Source organism: Orycteropus afer, unplaced genomic scaffold (assembly GCF_000298275.1).
Source record: "Orycteropus afer afer isolate SDZICR_OR568_19922 unplaced genomic scaffold, OryAfe1.0 scaffold00250, whole genome shotgun sequence".
In the NCBI taxonomy this organism is placed as follows: Eukaryota; Metazoa; Chordata; class Mammalia; order Tubulidentata; family Orycteropodidae; genus Orycteropus; species Orycteropus afer.
This window is the reverse complement of record NW_006921837.1, coordinates 1,280,811-1,301,314: the sequence shown is the minus strand read 5'-3', so window position 1 is coordinate 1,301,314 and position 20,504 is coordinate 1,280,811. Positions and strand designations below refer to the sequence as shown.

The 20,504-nt window shown below is 38.5% G+C and overlaps 1 protein-coding gene across 1 annotated transcript in view; it reads left to right on the top strand.

Annotated features, from left to right (window-relative positions):
- TOPAZ1 (testis and ovary specific TOPAZ 1) overlaps nt 1-20,504 on the top strand; it is a 146,660-nt gene that overhangs the window by 118,723 nt on the left and 7,433 nt on the right. The window contains 3 exon segments of the mRNA XM_007949675.1: nt 2,745-2,909; nt 5,400-5,603; nt 9,791-9,974. Coding sequence (XP_007947866.1) covers nt 2,745-2,909; nt 5,400-5,603; nt 9,791-9,974 — 553 coding nt within the window.

Genomic DNA, 20,504 nt, shown 5'->3' with positions numbered 1-20,504 from the left:
TGGCCTGGAATTCTCATTCCTCCCTATGCATCCTCTCCTCTCTTTCTTCTGGAGTCTCTCTAGTATTATACACTTTCTCAGCTACTTTCATTAAGTCCTGTAGGGTCTACTCCCCTAATCTGTCTATCTTCTGAAGCTTTCTTCTGATATCAGGGGCCGCTTGGTTTACAAAAGATAGGACCACTGCTGCTCTACTCTCATCAGCTTGCGGGTCCATAGGGGTATACAGTCTAAACGCTTCCATTAACCTCTCTAGATATGCTGCAGGGCTCTCTGTCGGCTCCTGCCTGACTGAGTTTACCTTGGCCAAATTAGTTGGCTTCCTTGCCGCCACTTGGAGACCCGCCATTAGAATATGGTGGTACTTTTGGAGGCGCTCCCTACCTTCTGGTTGCTTAAAATCCCAACCGGGACGAGATAACGGGAACCCAGCGTCAATTAAATTCTGAAGCGTTGTCAGCTGTCCGTTGTCTCCGGGGACATTTTTCCTGGCCTCGGTCAAGATTCTCTCCTTTTCTTCAGTGGTGAACAAAACCTGCAACAGCTGCTGACAGTCATCCCAAGTGGGGTTATGAGTAAACAATATAGAATCTAACAAATTAATTAAGCTTTGGGGGTTTTCAGAAAAGGGGGCATTCTGCGCCTTCCAGTTATACAGGTCCGATGTTGAAAACGGCCAGTACTGCCAGGTTCTGCTTCCGTCCTCACGAGGCGGGCCTATCGCTCTGAGGGGCAGCGCCTGGACAGTGGATGAGGGGGCTTCAGCCTCCTGGGAGCCCCTCTGGCGTGGGCAGAGACCAGAGGCTGGGCCCGTGATGGCGGGCAGCGCACTTGGAGCACTCACTCCACTTCCTCCTGATACTTGTGGAGCCTGGAGAGGGTGGGAAGGTGGCGTAGGGGCATAGGGAGGTGGAGACACGCTACTTTCTAGATCTATCAGATCGGGGTGAGTTTGGGAATCAGACAAAACTGGTGGAATGGCTGCTCGGGACTCAGGTCGTCTCGGTCTCTCCTTTTCACCAGTCCCGAGTGAGGATGTTAACACCTTAACAGAGAGATTTGGAAGGAAAGGTTTTAGCCATGGGGGAGGGTTATTCACCATATCTTGCTACACTAAAATGTAAGGAAATTGGTCCGGGTGCCCACGGAGGCCTGGCACTTGGACTCGGTCAAATACGGCTGCAATCACCTTTCCATCCAACGAGCCTTCTGGAGGCCATCCTACCTTAAGAGAGGGCCATCCTGAAGAGCAAAAAGTTATTAGTTTATTTTTCTTAACTATCACAGACAAATTAGATCCTCTGGTTTTAAACTCTGAAAAATATTCAACCATCAGGGACAGAGGGGTAGTCTGTCCCTGTCCCATTTCAACCTCCTTTAAGAAAACACAGAACAAATAAAAGACAAGTGGCCACACAACAAGAGACACCAAAGCAGACAACACAAATACCTGACACCCAGAAGAGATCTCATTCCAGTACCACAGATTGGAGGTGCCTCTGCTCCTCCCCTGAAGGGGGCTACTCTTACTAAAAAGCACCCACAGCCTGCCTGTTAGTTGGGGAAGGGCTCCTTCCCCAATTCCTCCAGCGTGTCCGCCGGTTCCTGTACCCTTGGATTGGTTCCCTACGCAAGGGATTGATCCCAATCCTGCTGGCTCCTGTTCCTGACCCCTGGATTGGTTCCCTACACAAGGGATTGATCCCAATCCTGCCGGCTCCTGTTCCTGACCCCTGGACCACTATCCTCACGCTAAGGATGTAATCTGGTCTTGCCAGCTCCTGTTCCTGACCCCCACTCCCCTTCTGTCAGGGGCAAGATTCTGGCTCCAAACTTTTCTCCTTCCCGGCCAACGCACCAAATGTTGAGCCCAGGTTAGGAAGGAGTTGGTCGGCGCGAGGAATTTGCCAACACACAACAATGCAAGTGCAAGAAGGAGAGTTTATTGGCTAGCTCGAGCTACGGTCTCTGCTTACATTGACGCAGCGGCTTGGGCAAAAGACCCCGTGCTCTCTTACTATTATATTTTTATAGGAAAAAATATAGGGTGGAGTAGCACCAGGGCAAAGGGGTACAAATGATTGGTTGTTGCTAGGGGATTTAGGGTAGAGCTCTGAGACGTGGGGGGACGTGCTGGAATCTCTGGACTAAAGACTGGTTAGAGAATAATTACCTAGGGAGGATGTAAAGCCCTGATGCGTGGGAGACTTACAGGAGCCAGGTAAAGCTCTGAGGCGTGGGGGGACGTGCAGGAGTCTCTGGCGCTAAAGACTCCTGGTTAAAGAATTACCTGGGGGACATTAGGACTCAGGCCTCACATTCCTTAGGACTCTGGCTAAAGACTCCTGGTTAAATAATTACCTGGAGGGCATTAGGACTCAGGCCTCACAAAGGTTAAGCCACCAGAGTGAGTTCAGTTCCAGGCCCAAAGAAGTTATATACTTTTTATTGTAAAATTATTGAACTTGTCTACACATACAATATTTTAAGTTAAAACAAATCTTCATTATAATCTAATTAAAAAAAAATTATAATAGAGTGGCCACTCATGTACATCTTTTAGGATGATGGTCTCCAATATGTATGTTGTTCTTAATAAATTTGAACATGGTTATCTTTTCAGAGTATATATACTTAAGTTTTGCCACTTTCTCCAAAAGATACTTAGAAATATTAAGTTATAATTAACTGTTCAGTGTAATTTTCATGATAATAAAATATTCATGCGTTTTTCTTTGTGGAAGAGTCAGAATGGATCATCAATACACCACTGTGGCCTTGTGACAGAATGGATGTGCTCAATCGACATAATCTTCTGTGTACAATTGCACATGAGATCTTAGCCAAGAGCCTTTATAGACAGACATTTGAAGTTTTGCAAAATCTACCAGGTTTTCAAAGTTCTAAAGGTATGTTTTTAAAAAGTCTAGCTTAATTATCTTTTGCCCATCTTGTGTTTAAGTGTTAATAAGAAATAGTTCTCCACCTGTTTTGGTTAAGTTTCTTATTCCAACATTTCATTAGTATAGTAGTTTCCTGTAAAATATATTCTCTTGTTGCGTCCAGATCTTGAATCCCCAAAAACCACCAAGGAGCCGATTCCACTGCAAAAGCATAGGGGTTGTTTATTCAAGCTCAAGCTCGAACCGTCAACCGTCACTGACGCAGCGGTTCAGGATTGAGAGCCCTGAACTCAGGTGTAACAGGGTTTTTTATAGGGGTTACAGCAGAAATGAGGACGTTTCAATCAGAAAATTACAGGATTGGTTGACATTTTTCAAGTTGCTAGTTGTTGCTACTTGATTGGCTCTGTCTTGTGGGCCGAAGCCACCAACTGTCGTTTCTAACTATTTTAGGTAAGGTATTTCTCTACCATTTACTGATTGGTTGTTGCTAAGGAGAATGCTTGGGAATATCGATGAGGTGGGGTTAGTTAGGACTCTTTGTGGTTTTTCCAGTAACTAAAGCACTAAAGCGCAAAGTAAATGCTAAAGCATGTTGCAAAATGGCTACATACTTAAAATGGTTACATACAGGGTGGTTATATAGGGACATGGTCTCACACTCTGTAAGTTGAATATGCTTTCTTGATGGTTTGAAAAAGCTAGACATGCTTATCTTTGAGTCGTATGTCAGTAGTTTCTAACAGTAGCATTTCCATCATTCCCTTTCCCCTACCTCTGTCAAGTCAACAGCAAATAATATGTATAAGTGCATGTAGCAAGCTTCATATTTTGACAATGAAGAATACTTTTTCTCTTACTACTTAAATACAAAACATAGTATTACCTTGGAATATAGGTAAACATGGAACAAAGGAGGGAATTAAGTAGATGATAGGTTCTGAGAAACAATACCAGTTTGGGCAGTAGTAATAATGTTCTTGGATGGAAAGCTCCAGGCATATATGGATAGGAAAAGAGATTCCAGGTTAAGGGAAACATGAGGAAAAAGCTTTGGGTCATATGAGACTAGAAGAACTAGATGTTGCCTGGTTACCACTGTTAATCACTTGGAAAAGGATCAATGTAGGAGATCCTGGATACAGTGGGAGAAGAATGTGGAACAGAACTCAAAATCAGGCTTACTGGTCTGATAGAGCCTGGTGAAACCCCTGAGACTATGGGCCCTACTTACCCTTCTGGCTTATAATTGAACTCAATCCTGTAACTTCCAGCCAAACAATAGACAGGCATATAGGGTGAACATTTATACCAGGTAGATACACTCCTTAGAACAGTCAATCATGGGAGATCAGAAGGGCAGTATTTGCACAGAGAGATAGCTCAAGGGGCAGGAGTGCATAGGAAAGAAGGACACAGGGAAGAAGTAACTATGGCAAAGAAGTGGGAAGAGAGCTGTTATATTGTAGGGAATTTCAGTGTCATGAAACAAAATGTGTATGAACTGCTATATGGAAAATGAATTTGCTCTGTAAACTTTCACTCAAATCACAATAAAAATTAAAAGAAAAAAGCTTTGGGCCAGGTTTGTGCTCGATGGGCTCAGAGAATGATGAAAATATTAGTTTAAAGGCCTCCCCTCAGTGCTTTTGTTGTATCATCTATAAATATCCATTTTTCCATTTATTCTACTGAGAACCTTGTATTTATCATTTTTGTCTATTTCTCTTTCTAGATAATGAGCTCTTTAAAGGTAGTGATAGTTTCTTTATCTTGGTGTGTCCCCAGCACAAGAGCTGCTATAGAGCAGGCCCTTAATATAAAATTATGATGACAATGAAAGAAAGTAGTAATAGTAAGATAGTTGTGTCAGATTTTGGAAGACCGTGAAGGGGTTTTTTCTCTATGTATAGTGAAGGGTCACTAGAGGTTTGGGGTTACGAAAGGATGTAAAAGTTCATGTTTTAAGTTCCTCCTGTGGTAATGTTTAGGAAGAGACTAAAGGTTAAGGAGACTTGGGGAATAGAAATACCAATTTTAAATATTTTTTTTTAATTTGAGAGTTTGTTTTAAAAATGTGAGTGTTTGTTAGGGGATGATTAATTTTTACTCATGTGGAATATAAAGCTGACATCCAGAATGAAGTTGATAATGTAAAAGAAGTCATGAACGCAAGCATTTGAGACACTGCAGCTGCACAGTCAAAGGTATGGACCATGTATAGAGAGATTAATGCAGCCTCTGAAATGTTTTTCAAACTTCCTTTCATGAACTCCATCACAGGGAAAATCAACTATTTTACTTCCGTTGAATGCTTTTTTTTGTTTGTTACTTAGAGAATATGTAAGATGATTGCATTCCAACAACTGAGACTCTCATAGTGATAGGAAAGGGCTAAGGAGAGAAGAGGAAAAAAGAAGGCAATTTAAGAGAGAGGAGTATGAGAAACTAAGCTAGACCAATTTGGCTATATCAGTTTTTCTTCTTTCATTTCAGAAACTGTGGACGTCGCACAATATAGCCTTCTGTTTAATAAACTTCTGGAGTCCTGTATGGAAAGCAACAGTCTTGGAATGTCATCCTCTGTAGCAGAATTCATGATTTCAAAGAGTATCCCTATTGATTTTTCCTTTCTTAGAAGATTAATTACTGCTCTAGGAAGGAGTTGTTTATGGCTCAAAGCCAGAGCCCACTACAAAAGTAAGTTACATGTGAACGTTTTTACTTTGATTTATTGATTTTTAATTTAATATTTTTAACCTAGGATCCATTTAGGAGCTCTGGTGGCATAGTGCCCAAGGCATTTGATTTCTAACCAGAAGGCTGGTGGTTCAAACCCACCAGCCACTCCTTGGAAGGAAGTCTGAGCTATCTATTTCCATAGAGATACCACCTCGGAAACCCAAGGAGGGGTCGCTGTGAGTGGGAAACAACTCAATGGCAGTGTTTGGCTTAGAGTTTAGGATCCATTTGTAATGTTTAAAACTAGACATTTAAAGATAAATTTTTTTAAAAAAAGCAGTTGATATAAGTGAAAAGATACTGGTCTGAACAGATCTGTGTTCTCTTTTGAGGTACATTACTTCTGTCCTAAGGTGCATCTTTATTTCTTTGCACCTTATAGCATGAGGGTAAGCCAAGGAAATAAATGACAGAATTCAAAACAGTTTTTGCATACCTCACAAATAATAAAGGAGTAAAACAATTCAGTAAAACGAAGTTTAAAGAATTCTCTCTATATTTTACTTACCTCTTCTATGTACCTGATCTGTGGATTTGATAGCTGGCTCCATAGGAAGTACAGAGACTGCCATTACAGTGCAGCATGGTATATAACAGTCTCTTTCATGGCTCCTCCTAATATAATTTTGTTAATCCAATTAGCTGCTTCCATAAGCATATAAACCATAAGCATATAAAACTAATGCTTTCTCTAGTCCCAGCCACCTTGTAGGTATTTTAATTAGAAAGTACTTCCATATAGAAGCTAAAAAAGGGTTCTTTTCTGCCTTCATGCAGTAATTTGTCTTAAATTTCCATTTCTACCACTGTCCTGTATATAGCAAACATTTGAGTGTCTACTATGTGTCACTACTGTGCCAGATGTGCCAAACATCCCAGTCATCCTTACCTACACAAAAACTTCTTGTCACTTAGAATCCAGTAGTGTTTTTCAGACTACAAGCTGTGATCCATTAGTGAGTTGCAAAGTCAATTTAGCAGCTGATAACATTTTTTCCTCCAATGAAAGAGAAAAGAAAATAGTAGGGCATATTACAGGTAGTAAGGATAAATATTATTTGATAAAATTTTCTTTTCAGTTAACATATATGTGCATTGGCTTATTATGTAAAATATTTTTCTTATTGTAGGTTACAGTCAAAAGTAGCGAACACAACTGCACTAGAGCAATTTTTTTAAGGAATGAAATGGAAGGTAGAAATTGTTCGTAACACCTTATTTTGATTTTGTGGTTATGTTTCAACTTTCTTTATACTATTTCCTGTAGACTGCCAGAAATCACACACACCAAGTTTGTATGTATTGTTTACTGTAATTTTCTGCTTTTAGTTGTTAGAATCAATTTTAATAGGATTATTCATTTTTCAAATAACTAATTTTGCAATTTGGGGAAAATACCAAACAAAAGACATATGACGGTATGCAACAGGCACAAAGTATGAACTTGGAAACATTTCATTGACATTCTGTTTTTTAGTTAGAAATAAAATTCTTTATTAAAGCTGTAAACTTAAATTATTTTTAATGTTTATTAACAGCTTTATTGAAATGATTCACATACATACAATTTAAAGTACATAGTTCAGTGGTTTTAAAAGTTGTGCAGTCATCATCACAATCAATTTTAGAACATTTTCATCACCCTCAAAATAAACCCTGTACCTATTAGCAGTCGCTCTTCACTTCCTCAGATCTCTCCAGCCTTTCTTTTTGAAGATTTAATTTTAGTGTTTGTTAAAAGTAATTGATGCCTTTGTATGACTCAGTACATTTCTTATTAGCACTTTTCTTTTTATCTAATCACACCTATGCTTATTTCATATGCAGTGAAACTTTGGGGACTTAAGCAAGTGCTACAGTCTTTTTTTTTTTTTTTTCAAATATATCTGAATTATAAAACCACATGAGTAATTTATAGCCACTGATAATCTCTCAAACATCTAATTTCCTTATAGTGTTGACACTTCAAGTATCATTGGACTTCCCTTTGAATTTATCTTCAGATATAGCTTAAGGCTTGCAAGGAAAGCCTTTCATTACCCTATAATCACATCTAGGTAGTACTGGATTCTGGGCTTCAGGCTCATTTTTGTCAAGGTACTGTTAAGGCTGTGGTACCAGTACCTTTTTTTTTTTTTTTTTTACTTTTATTGTGATGAAAATAGACACAACAAGACATTCACCAACATAATAGCTTCCACATTTATAGCTCAGGGACATTGATAACATTTTTCATTAGCATAAACACAGTGCCCTGCAAACAAAAGTTTCTCCTTTCCCTCTCCCTCCTACCCCTGGTAACCACTTTTTTTTTTTTTTCCAACCTGTCTAGGAATTTTCCCTCCCCTTCCTTCTTATCCCTGGAAGCCAACAAAGAAATTTTCCTTCCATATATAAACCTTTACTTGACTTTTTACAGTAGTGGACTAATAACAATATTTGTCATTCTGTGATTGACTTATTTTACTCAGCATAATGTCCTCCAAGTTTATCCACGTTATGCAGTGTTTACATTATTTTTTAGTGTTGCATAGTATTCCATTATGTATGTGTATGTGGTCCAATAACTTTTTTATAACTTTATTTTTTATTGTAACAGCTTTATTATGATATATTTCACATTTAAAATATACAGTGCACTGGTTTTTAGTATATTCAGAGTTGTGCAGCCATCCCCACAATCCAATTTTAGAAAACCTTCAACACCTACTAAAAGAAGCCCTGTACACAGCAGCTGTCATTCCACATGTCCTCACTGTCCCTCTTCCCTGCCCCAGTCCCAGGCAATCACTAACCTACTCTCTGCCTCTATGGATTTGCCTATGGTGGGCATTTCACATAAATAGAATCCTTCAGTATGTAGTTTTTTGTGATTGGTTTCTTTCACTTTTTACACAGTGTTTTCAAGGCTCATTGACTATATATAACATGTATCAGTATTCCACTGCTTCCTATATAGGCATAGACAGACTGAGTGCTTACCCAAGGCCCCTCACCTCTATGACCTAATTTCAAAGGGAGTAAGTTGTCAAGATAAAGTTAGATAAAACTTATAATGTGTTTAGCACAGGTACCTGGCACATAGTAGGTCCTCAAAGATTAGACATCATTATTTACATTAGAAAAATTTTTTGACAGGACTTAACATAGCATTTTAAACTAATTTTGCACACAGATTTAAACTGGTTTCAGTGAAATACAACAGACACAGTAAATATTTACTGCACAAACTATAACAGTACTGTTAAATAAGTCTACTCAAAAATATAACTGTTTGTTACACTGCCATATGAATAAATGTATTTGGCATTGTAGTATATACCAAACTCTCTGCTGTTGAGTCAATTCCAGTTCATAGTGACCCATAGGACAGAGCAAAACTGCCCCGTAAGATTTCCAAGGCTGTAAATCTTTATGGAAGCGGACTGCCACGTCTTTCTTCTGTGGAACAGCTGGTAGATTTTAACTACCCACCTTTTGGTTAGCAGCCAAGCACTTAACCACTATGCCACCAGGGCATGGTGGTATATACATGGTCATTTTTCAAACTGTGACACAAATTAATAAGTAAATGGATTCAAAAGGTGAATTGAAGGCACCATTGGAAGGCAAAACTAAAAATAGTAAAAATACTATAATAACTATTTGATAGAAATTAAAATACTGGTATTATAATTTCCATCTTCTTTCTACAGTCATAATTCAGGATAGGCAATAATTATAAATATATTACATATAGTTGCTATTAGAAAAGATCCCATTAAAACCCAAGTAGCTATTTTGGCTGTTTATTTATTTATTGTGTTGACTACGGCATGAAATAAATGGGCAGATTGAGTACACAGATACTGCAGATAGTTTTGAAAAGGTTGGTTGATAAAATCTAACTGCTCAAAAGTCATACTTCACAGAGGTTCTTTTTTATTTAATTCCTCACTTCATATTTAATGTTTCAAGATATATTACAAAGAATAGTTATAAATGGAGTAGGATTAGTTCATTACCATAATTTGTGTAACAAGTCTGCTTCTAATGTGAAGAATTACTCTGCAATATAAGTAATTATCATCTGTATTTTGAAAGACTAGATTTTTACCTATTGGGGTTTTAGTAAAGTTTGATTTGATCAATTATTTTACTTTCAGGTGCTCTCTCTTTGGGCTGCTATCCACCATTGGAAGGAAATTTATACCGAAAACTTCTGCTGATTCCTTCTTACTTATCTGAGATTGAAATGCTTTTAGCTATCGAAATTTTCCTAGTATCTAATGCTAGTAGTATTCAGAGTCCTGGAACTTCTACACAGATACTGCAGATAGTTTTGAAAAGGTTGGTTGATAAAATCTAACTGCATTCTGAAATTGTGGTTCACCCAACCTGTCCTAGGATGTTGTGCATGTGTGTGAGTGTGTGTGTGTGTATTTACAAACTTTGGTAACATTTCAATTGAGAAAGGACTTAATATAGCCTGTTTAAATCTTAAAAGTAAGTAACTAAGTAGCACTCGGGAGCTCTGGTGGCGTAGTGCCTAAGGCATTTGACTGCTAGTCAGAAGGCTGGCAGTTCAAACCCACCAGCCACTCCTCAGAAGGAAGACTGGCAATCTACTTCTATAGTGATACTGCCTTGGAAACCCAAGGAGGGGTTGCTGTGAGTAGGATCTGACTTGAAAAGGTCTAGCAACTTCAGAGGTGTTCCTCTTTAGTTACTGATCATTCATATTTTCAGATTGCTACTGAAAAGGTATTTATCTTTTTGGTCAACCGAAAAGACCTAAGAACCAGATCTAAAGGGGAAATAAATGATACTTCATTAGGTTCAGTAAAGAATACCATTAAAAATTGCTAGATAGAAATAAATAAATAAAACCATCAGCCTAGGTTCCGTATTTTTAAATGTTGTTATAAAGTCATAAATAATATAATGTAGGTGTTGAATCAGGATGGTAAGCTTTAAATAATTTTGTTCAAAGTCCCAGAATTTAGACTTATACCACCCCAGTGTATTATCAGCCTTATCTAAGAAACTTGTTTTATAAGGATCTCATGGGACTCCTGTTTTAAAGCTTGAAGATAATTTTGCTTCAGTTTACTGATGCTACAAACCAGGGCCTCAGAGTGAACATTATATTAGTTATCTAAGGAGCTCTGGTAGCAAAGTGCCTAAGGCACTTGACTGCTAACCAGAAGGCTGGAGGTTCAAACCCACCAGCCACTCCTCAGAAGGAAGTTTGGGCAATCTATTTCCGTAGTAGGATCCCTCAGAAACCCAAGGAGGGATCGCTATGAGTTGGGGCCAACTCAACGGCACATAACAATATTACTGTGTAATATGTTATCCTAAAATTTAGTGGCTTAAAACAACAAATATCGTCTTAATTCCTGTAGGTCACAAATTTGGGAGCACCTTAGCTGGATGGCTCTGGCTCAGGCTCTCTCATGTACAGGCAGTCCCAGGTTACTAACATCACTTGTGGACAACTCATATATGCCCTTTAATGTTATGTAAGTTTGCCCTCACTTTGAAACAAGTGAACCAAACCCAACTGGCAACAAATTGTTCATCACAATCACCTTCACTTGCTGCATGTGTAGCTTTTAAATCATTGAAAAGGCTTCTAGCCTTTTCTTGGACTAAAAGCACCCACTGCCATCGAGTCATTTCCAACTGATAGCAGCTGTATAGGACAGAGTAAAACTGCCTCCATAGGGTTTCTGAGACTATAAATATTTACAGAACTAGATTGCCACATCTTTCTCCTATGGTGCAGCTGGTGGGTTTGTACCACTGACCTTTTGGTTAGCAGCCATGCACTTTAACCACTATGGCTTCTTTTTCTTGTACTAAATAAAGTAAGGCTAAATAAGAACCGTATGCACCTGTTCTGACTTACCTACAAATTCAACTTAAAGACACACTTAGGAACAGTCTTATTCATAACCCAGGGACTGCCTGTAGTTGCAGTCAGGATGTCCTTGGGGCCAAAGTCACCTGATGGCTTGATTGGGGCTAGAGAATCTGTTTCTAAGATGGCTCAGTCACATGGCTGTTGGCAGGAAGCCTCAACTCCTCACCATATGGTTGCTTGAATGTCCTCATGACATGACAGCTAACTTCACCCAGAGTGAGTGATCCAAGAGAGGACAGGCCAGGTGGAAACTGCAGTGCCTTTCATGATCTAGGTCAAGACCTAAAGCTTCTGAGATTTTACCCTCTGGTGGCTTAGTGGATAAGGCATTTGGCTGCTAACCAGAAGGTCAGTGGTTCAAACCACCTAGCCACTCCATGGAAGGAAGATGGGGCAATCTACTTCTGTAAAGATTAACAGCCTCAAAAACCCCATGGGGAGTGCGATGAGTCATAATTGACTTGATGACAGTGAGTTTGGTTTGTTTTTTGTAATTTTACAAATTAGCCTGCCACAGTTTGATGGATACTAGCATAAGACACAAGACTCATGGGTTGGAGACTGAGGAGTTTATTATTCAGGGCACAGCAAGTAGCATGATTACTCACATACTTTCCTCAATTCCTCTTCCTTTCAAGTCCTACAGATGGGTCCAGATGGATGCCTGCACATGCAGTGGGTTGTACTACAGGAAGGGAATCCTGGGTTTAGGGGAACCCAAATTTTTTTAAATGAGCAGTAAGCATGCCTGCCCTTTGTGCTGGAGGGAGACACTATCTTTATCTTCTAAGGCTATAAACCTGCCCTTTGCTTCAGAGGGAGAAATTATCTTTGTCTTTCAAGGTTTGTTAACTCTGTAAACATCCTTGAAATGATAAATGATAGTTCAGAACAAAGGTAGTCTGTCCGCTTGGGTGGGGGGGGGGGTTGACCCATGGAGAATTCTTATCCAACAACCTAATGCCAAAGGTTTAAACACTGTCACTTCCACTTTATTTCTTATAAGCGAGTCATGTAGTGCAGCCCACACTTAAGTGAATGGCAGTTAGTTTCCACTTCCTGAAGGAGAGAGTATCAAAGAATTTGTGAACATGTTTTAAAACCACCACAAATACTAAAATATCATCTTATTTTGCAAGGTGTCAGATTGTCTACTTAAATGATTGTGAAGGCATCTGGAAGATTAATCAAGCAACAAAAAGAAACTTTTTTTAAAAAATCTTGTATAATGGCGTAGTGTCTGAGGCATTTGACTGCTAACCAGAAGGCTGGAAGTTCAAACCCACCAGCCACTCCTCGGAAGGAAGGTTGGGTGATCTGTTTCTGTAGTGATACCGCCTCAGAAACCCAAGGAGGGGTCGCTATGAGTCGGATCCGACTCGAGGGCAGTGAGTTTGGTTTTTTTTTGGTTTGAAAATGTATTACTCTTATTTACTTACTTTTAGGCATTTTTATTTATGAATGTTTTTACATAATTGCAGTTATAGTAAACATATAGTTTATTTCAGCATTTTCCATGTTGCTACATAGTCTTTATAAAGTTTATTTTGTATTCATGTATAATATTATAAGTAGATTGCCTTAGTCCTTTAACTGTTCCCCTATTGTATGTTTAGAAGCCTTCCAATCCAAAAAGAAGTTAGGTTGTTTTGTTCGTATATTTGATTTAAGGAATCTCTCAAAAAAACAAACCAAACTGACTGCCCTTGAGTTGATTCCGACTCATAGTGGGAATTGTAAATCTTTACAAAAGCAGACTGCCTCATCTTTCTTCCATAGAGCAACTGGCAGATTCAGACCATCGACCTTTTGGTTATCAGCTGAACACCTTAAGCACTGTACCACCAGAGCTCCTTTTAAGGAAACTAAACCAGTTGGGGAAAAAAAAAAAAAAACACTGCCATCAAGTTGATTCCAGCTCATAGCAACCCCCATTGGGTTCCAATTCCAAGGCTGTAAATCTTTTATTTATTTTGAAAGCAAAGAGATTTATTAAAGGTTCAAAAACAGTTTGAACTAGGGATACGCCTGATCTCACAAAATGAAATCAAATGCTCCAAAATGGTAGAGTAACAGAGGCATATTTATTGGGGTAAAATCAAGAAGTAAAGGTATGACATTCTGATTGGAAGTTGCAAGATCAGGGAAACCAGAGGTGGGACAATTCAAAGCAGAGGCTTCACAATAATTGTTAGGAAACACAAATGAGGGCTATCTGGATTGGTTAGTTCAAATACATAACTAAGGAGGGTTTGACAGGATAGTCACAAGGTACCATAACCAAATTCATTGCCGTTGAGTTGGAGCCAACTCATAGTGACCTCTTTGGGTTTCCGAGGCGGTATCACTACAGAAGTAGATTGCCCAACCTTCCTTCTGAGGAGTGGCTGGTGGGTTTGAACCGACAGCCTTCTGGTTAGCAGTCAAATGCTTTAGGTATTATGCTAACAGAGCTCCTAGTCATAAGGTAATTATTTTAAAATATTTACTGAGGGGTGCTGAGGGAATTTTTTTTTAATTGTGATTTGGGTGAAAGTTTACAGAGCAAATTCATTTTCCATACAGTAGTTCATACACACTTTGTTTCATGACATTGACTGCAGTTCCCCACAGTGTAACAGTTCTCTTCCCACTTCCTCCCTATAGTTACATCTTCCCCTATGTCCTTCCCACCCATGCACTACCATCCTCTTACCCTGAGCTATCTCCCTGTGCAAACACTGTCCTCTGTTCTCCCATGATTGATCACTCCAAGGAGTGTATTTATGAAGGCTATAAATCTTTATGGAAGTAGATTGCCTCATTTTCCTCCCTCAGAGCAGCTGGTGGGTTTGAACCACTGACCTTCTGGTTAGCAGCCATATGCTTTACCCACTATACCACCAGAACTCCTTTTAGGGGGAACCTAAAGGGATAGATATAGACAATTATATTTCTTAGACTTTCTGCATTAACCTGTGAGAGAAACAACAAGTTGGCACTATGTTTTAACTGTGGTATTAACTCCTACTATGGTATACTGGGAAAACAGTGCCCTAAGGACTTTGGAGACAGAAGCTGTGGGTTCTCACCCAACTCCATACCTCGCAAGGTGTTTGAAAGAACTCTTCCTCAAACTTAACTCCTAGCTGTTTACAAAGACAGCCCATAGTTTATCGTAATTGGGGGAGAGAATATCAGTATTATTTACTACCACTTTGCCTCCTGAACTTGGTATGCTAGGAAAAGCACTGAGTGGACTTTTGTATTTCGGTTAGCTATTTCTAGAGCAAATGTAAACTTCCATTGGCTCTTCTCCCTTATGTAATAGTCACTTACCTTGAATAAGTTACTATAAATCGTGTACAGAAACCACATTAACAGTCTGAAGGTATAACTGTATAACCAAAGATTCTTACCTTAAAACTTTGCCAAAAAAACCACCTATTTTAAACTACAAGTGATTCATGTAACTCTAAACTTAGTTTCATAATCCTAAATTGGTCTCATAATCCTAAAATTCTAAATTGATAGCTCTACTTTCAGACAACTATAAGTAAGAGAGCAAAATCAAAGATGATGTTGACTTATTTATTCTTTACATCTTCCAGTTACTTATTTTCTCCCAGTTTTTTTTTCTAGTTACTTAAGTTAAATACTAAATTCATTAACTTTCCATCATTTTTGTCTTTTTTGTATATACTTATAAGACTACATGTCCCTTTACATTACTGTTGTAGCTTCTTCAAAATTTTTTATGTTGTGTTTCCATTAACTTCTAAATCTCAAAATCTGAATTATTTATTTTGTAACCTATGAATTATTTTCCAAATTTTTTTTTGTTTCCAAAGATATTGGGAGAGTTCATGGACTTTTATTCATTTTCTACCTGCTTGTTCTATTAAGTTTTAGGGAAAATACTTAAAATTCTCCCACTAATTGTGGATTTGTCTGTTTTTCCTATATTGTTGTCATTATTGTTAGGTGCCGTTGAGTTGGTTTCAACCCATAGTGACCCTCCATAAAACAGAACGAAATACTGCCCAGTCCTGTGCCATCCTTGGAGTTGTTGCTATGCTTCAGCCCATTGTTGCAGCCACTGTGTCAATTCATCATGTTAAGGATCTTCCTCTTTTTTACTGACACTCTATTTTTCCTAGCACAATGTCCTTCTCCAGGGACTAGTCCCTCCTATATGTCTAAAGGACATGAGATGAAATCTCCAAGGGAGATTTGTTTGTTCTTCTGGCAGTCCACAGTACATTCAGTATTCTTTGCCAACACCATAATTCAGATGCATCAACTCTTCTTTGGTCTTCCTTATTCATTCTCCAGCTTTCACATGCATATGAGGCAATTAAAATACCTTGGCTTGGCACCTTAGTCCTCAAAGTGACATCTTTGCTTTTTAACGTTTTAAAGAGATCTTTCACAGCAGATTTGCCCAGTGCAATACATTATTTGGTTTGTAGACTGCTGCTTCCATGGACATTGATTGTTGATCCAAGTAAAATGAAATCCCTCACAACTTCAGTCTTTTCTGTTTATCATGATATTGCTTACTGATCCAATTGTGAGAATTTTTGTGTTGAGATGTAATCTGTAATTACTAATCTCCTTATATTAGTTTTTGCTTACCTTTTAAGGCCAAGATGTTAGGCGTGTCACAGTTCAGTATTTTTATAGCTTCCTTGTGGACTATGCCATTAGTAAATAATGTCCTGTTTTATCCCTATACGTGCTTTTCACCTTCAAAGTTATTTTTCTTTTTTTGCCTAATATTAACAGACAAATTTAGTTTATTTAGGTTAGTGTTTTCCTGGTATATCAGCCTTCTAATCCTCTTCCTCCACTCCTAGGGAAACACACTCCACTCCTAGGGTCTATATTCATTCCAACATCACTATGATGTTGATTTGACACCACTCAGTCTTTGATTTCTTATGGTACCCAGGGATTTCCTTTTTTTTTTTAATGTTGCTATGTATGTCCAGAGCAGGGAAAAGTGGCAGGGAGGGAGGTAGTACATATCAGCTTAGTTAGAAGTCCTGTTATTTTGCTTTCAACCATTTTATGTCCTCATGTTTTAGTTAGGTAGCTTATAAATAACAGTGGATTTTATCCTTCATTCTCAATGTAAGCTAGTTTTTATGATTACATTATAGTTACAGATGTATTTGGATTTATTTAGTCATCTTATTTGGTGTTTACTTTTACCATGCTTTTTTTTTTCTATATTTTAAAATTTTTATTGTGATTTGGGTAAAAGTTTACAGAACAAATTCATTTTCCATACAGCAGTTCATACACATTTTTGTCTCATGACTTTGACTGCAATTCCCCACAATGTAACAGCTCTCTTGCTACTTGTAGTTACTTCTTTCCTTTGTCCTTCCCTCCTATGCACTCCTCCTCCCCTCCCAGCTGTCTCCCTGTGCAAACACGACCCTCTGTTCTCCCACAATTCATTGCTCCAAGGAATGTATCTACCTGATGTGGATACTTATCCACCTCATATGCCTGTCTATTGTTTGGCTGGAAGCCACGGGAGTGAGTTCAGTTCCAGACCTGAAGGGTAACTAGGGGCCATGGTCTCAGGGGTTTCACCAGGCTCTATCAGACTAGCAAACCTGGTCTTTTTTTTTAATGATTTTGACTTTTGTTCCACATTATTCTCCCACTCTATCCAGGATCTCCTGCACTAATTTTCCTGAGTGGTTGACAGTGGTAGTCGGGCATCATCTCGTTTTTCTGGTCTCATAGCCATATAGGCTGAGGATTGCATGGCCTACTAGTTACTCCTATCATGTTTTTATATTCCCTCTTTTTTTCCCCTTCTCTCCTGCCTTTTACTGGATTTTTTCTCTTTTTTCCTTTGGTTGTCATCTTAACAACATCTAAAGTTGTTATCTCTATCAGTCTTACAAAAGATCAAGAATTTAAAATACACCAATTCTAAATCACCTCTCCCATTTTCCACGTTGCTATCTAACAGTATTTTAGTTCTACTTTGTTTTTAAAGCCACTAAAATTAGCCTTCTCTTCTATCTGTATTCTTTTCTGAGGGCTTCCTTATTTACCACTGTGTACTGCAGTGGCATGAGGTGTCCAGGCACCCCAGATCCTAACAAGGGTTTTCTCTACCCCACACAAAGGCAGCCTTTCTACTACTACTCATGGTTGGATTTTGGAGGATATTTGTGACCCTAGTCTATAACTAGTGACCTGCTTGATAATTTGATTTTGCCTACAGCAATATTGTTTTCGCTGTTATTATGCTGACTTCAGCCTTGTAACAGAGGCTAATGTAGCCTCCTTTTTTTTTTTTTTTTTTTATTACCCTTGTCAGCTCTACTATACCTCCTGAGAATTCTTACAGAACATACAAATACACTTGTAAAACCATTGTCTGCCAGCCTATACATGGTCTTGGGTACACTGCCCCCTGCACAGACATACCTAATAATTCAGCCTGTTCACCCATCTATCCACCTGTATACCCGTTTGCCTTCACTGACAATGCAGTACTGTATGTGCAGAAGGGTTCTTCTTTGTTGTCTGTACCTCACATGTACCTCTCTATGTCTTCCTCTTCCTCAATGCCACATGCTGATCACTCACATTTGGTACACTGCCCTTCTCTTCACCCAAATCAAAACTTATCTCTACCTATCTAACAGTATTCCCTCCTCGTCTCTCCCCCCCTTTATAACCAACAAAGAAAATTTCCTTCCATATGTAAACTGTTCCTTGACTTTTACAATAACGGACTAATACAATATTTGTCCTTCTGTGATTGACTTATTTCGCTCAGCACAGTGTCCTCCAAGTTCATCCACATTATGCGGTGTTTTACAGATTCTACATATTCTTTAGGGTTGCATAGTATTCCATTGTGTGTATGTACCATAGTTTGGTTATCCATTCCTCAGTTGATGGGCACCTAGATTGTTTCCAACTTTTTGCTATTGTAAATAGTGCTGTAATGAACATCCGAGTGCATATGACTGTTCTTGTCATGGCTCTCACTTCTTTAGGATATGTACCTAGTAATGGAAAGGCTGGGTCAAATGGTATTTCTATTTCCAACTTTTGAAGGAATCGCCATACTGCTTTCCATAGTGGTTGTAACATTTCACAGGCCCACCAGCAGTGTATGAGAGTCCCAATATCTCCGCATCCTCACCAGCATTTGTTATTTTCTGTCTTGTTGAACTTTGCTGCTAGTGCTGGGGCAAGATGGTATCTCATTTGTTGTTTTGATTTGCATCACTCTAATGGCTAATGATCATGAGCATTTCTTCATGTTTTTTGGCCACCTGAATATTCTCCTTGGTGAAGTGTCTATTCATGTCTTCTGCCCATTTTGTAATTGGATTACTCGTCTTTTTGTTTTTGAGGTGTTGGAGTTTTCTATAAATTCTACAGATAAGTCCCTTGTTGGATATGTCATTGCCAAATATTTTTTCCCAATCTGTAGGTTCTCTTTTGACTCTTTTGGAAAAGCTTTTGCAAGCACATAAAAATTTAATTTTTAGAAGGTCCCATTCCTCTAGTTTCTCTTCTGCTGTTTGTGCATTTTGGGTTATGCTTGATAGTCTATTTATGCCATATATTAGGGCCTCTAAATTTGCCCCTAGCTTTAGGTTTCACATTTAAGTCTTTGATCTATCAGGAGTTAGTTTTTGTGTATGGTGTGAGGTATGCATCTTATTTCATTTTTCTGCAAATGGATCTCCAGTTTTGCTAGTACTATTTATTAAACAAACATTTTATTCCCCTTTTAATGGATTTAGGCCCTTTGTCAAAGATCAGGTGACTATAGGTTGATGGATCCCTTTCTGGGTTCTCAATTCTATTCCATTGGTCTATGTGTCTGTCATTGTACCAACACCAGGCAGTTTTGACTACTGTGGCTATATAGTAGGTTTTGAGATCCGACAGTGTGAGACCTCCTACTTTGTTCTTCTTCTTCATTAGTCCTTTGTTTATCCAGGGTCTCTTTCATTTCCATATAAACTTAGTGATCGTTTTTTTCATATCCTTAAAAAATGTTGATGGGATCTGCATTGGGATTGCATTGAATGTATAGATTGCTTTGGGTAGAACTGACATTTTCACAATGTTCAATCTTCCTATCCACGAGCATGGGATGTTCTTCCATTAATGTAGCTCTCTTACGGTTTCTTGAAGTAGTTTTTTATAGTTTTCTTTGTAAAGGTCTTTTGTGTCCCTGGTAAGATTCATTCCCAGGTATTTTATTTTTTTAGTAGCTATTGTAAATGGTACTGATTTCCTTATTTCTTTTTCAGCAATCTCTTTGCTGGTGTAGAGGAATCCAGCTGATTTTTGGATGTTGATCTTGTATCCTGCCACGATGCTAAATCTCTCAATTAGTTCTGTAGATTTTTGACTGAGTCTTTTGGGTTTTCTAGGTATAGAATCATATCATCAGCAAATAGGGATAGTTTTAATTCTTCCTTATCAATTTGGAAGTTTTGATTTCTCTTTCTTGCCTTATTGCCCTGGCTAGGACTTCCAATACAGTGTTGAATAGAAGTGTAATAGAGGGCATCTCTGTCTGGTTGCTAGAATGGTTTCAGTCTCTCTCCATTGAAAGTAACGTTGGCTGTTGGTTTTGCATAGATGCCCTTTATTATGTTGAGGAATGTCCCTTAGATTTCTATTTTGCGGAGAGTTTTGATCAAGAGTGGCTATTGGATTTTATCAGATACCTTTTCTGCATCAATTCATATGGTTCTTTTTCTTTGTTTTATTTATGTGGTGGAGGATGTTGATTGTTTTTTCTAATGTTGAACAGTCTTTGCATACCTGATATGAACCCCACTTGATCATAATGAATGATTTTCTTGATACATTGTTGGAGTCTATTGGCTAGGATTTTGTTGAAGATTTTTGCATCTATATTCATGAGGGATATTGGTCTGTAGTTTTCCTTTTGAGTGATGTCT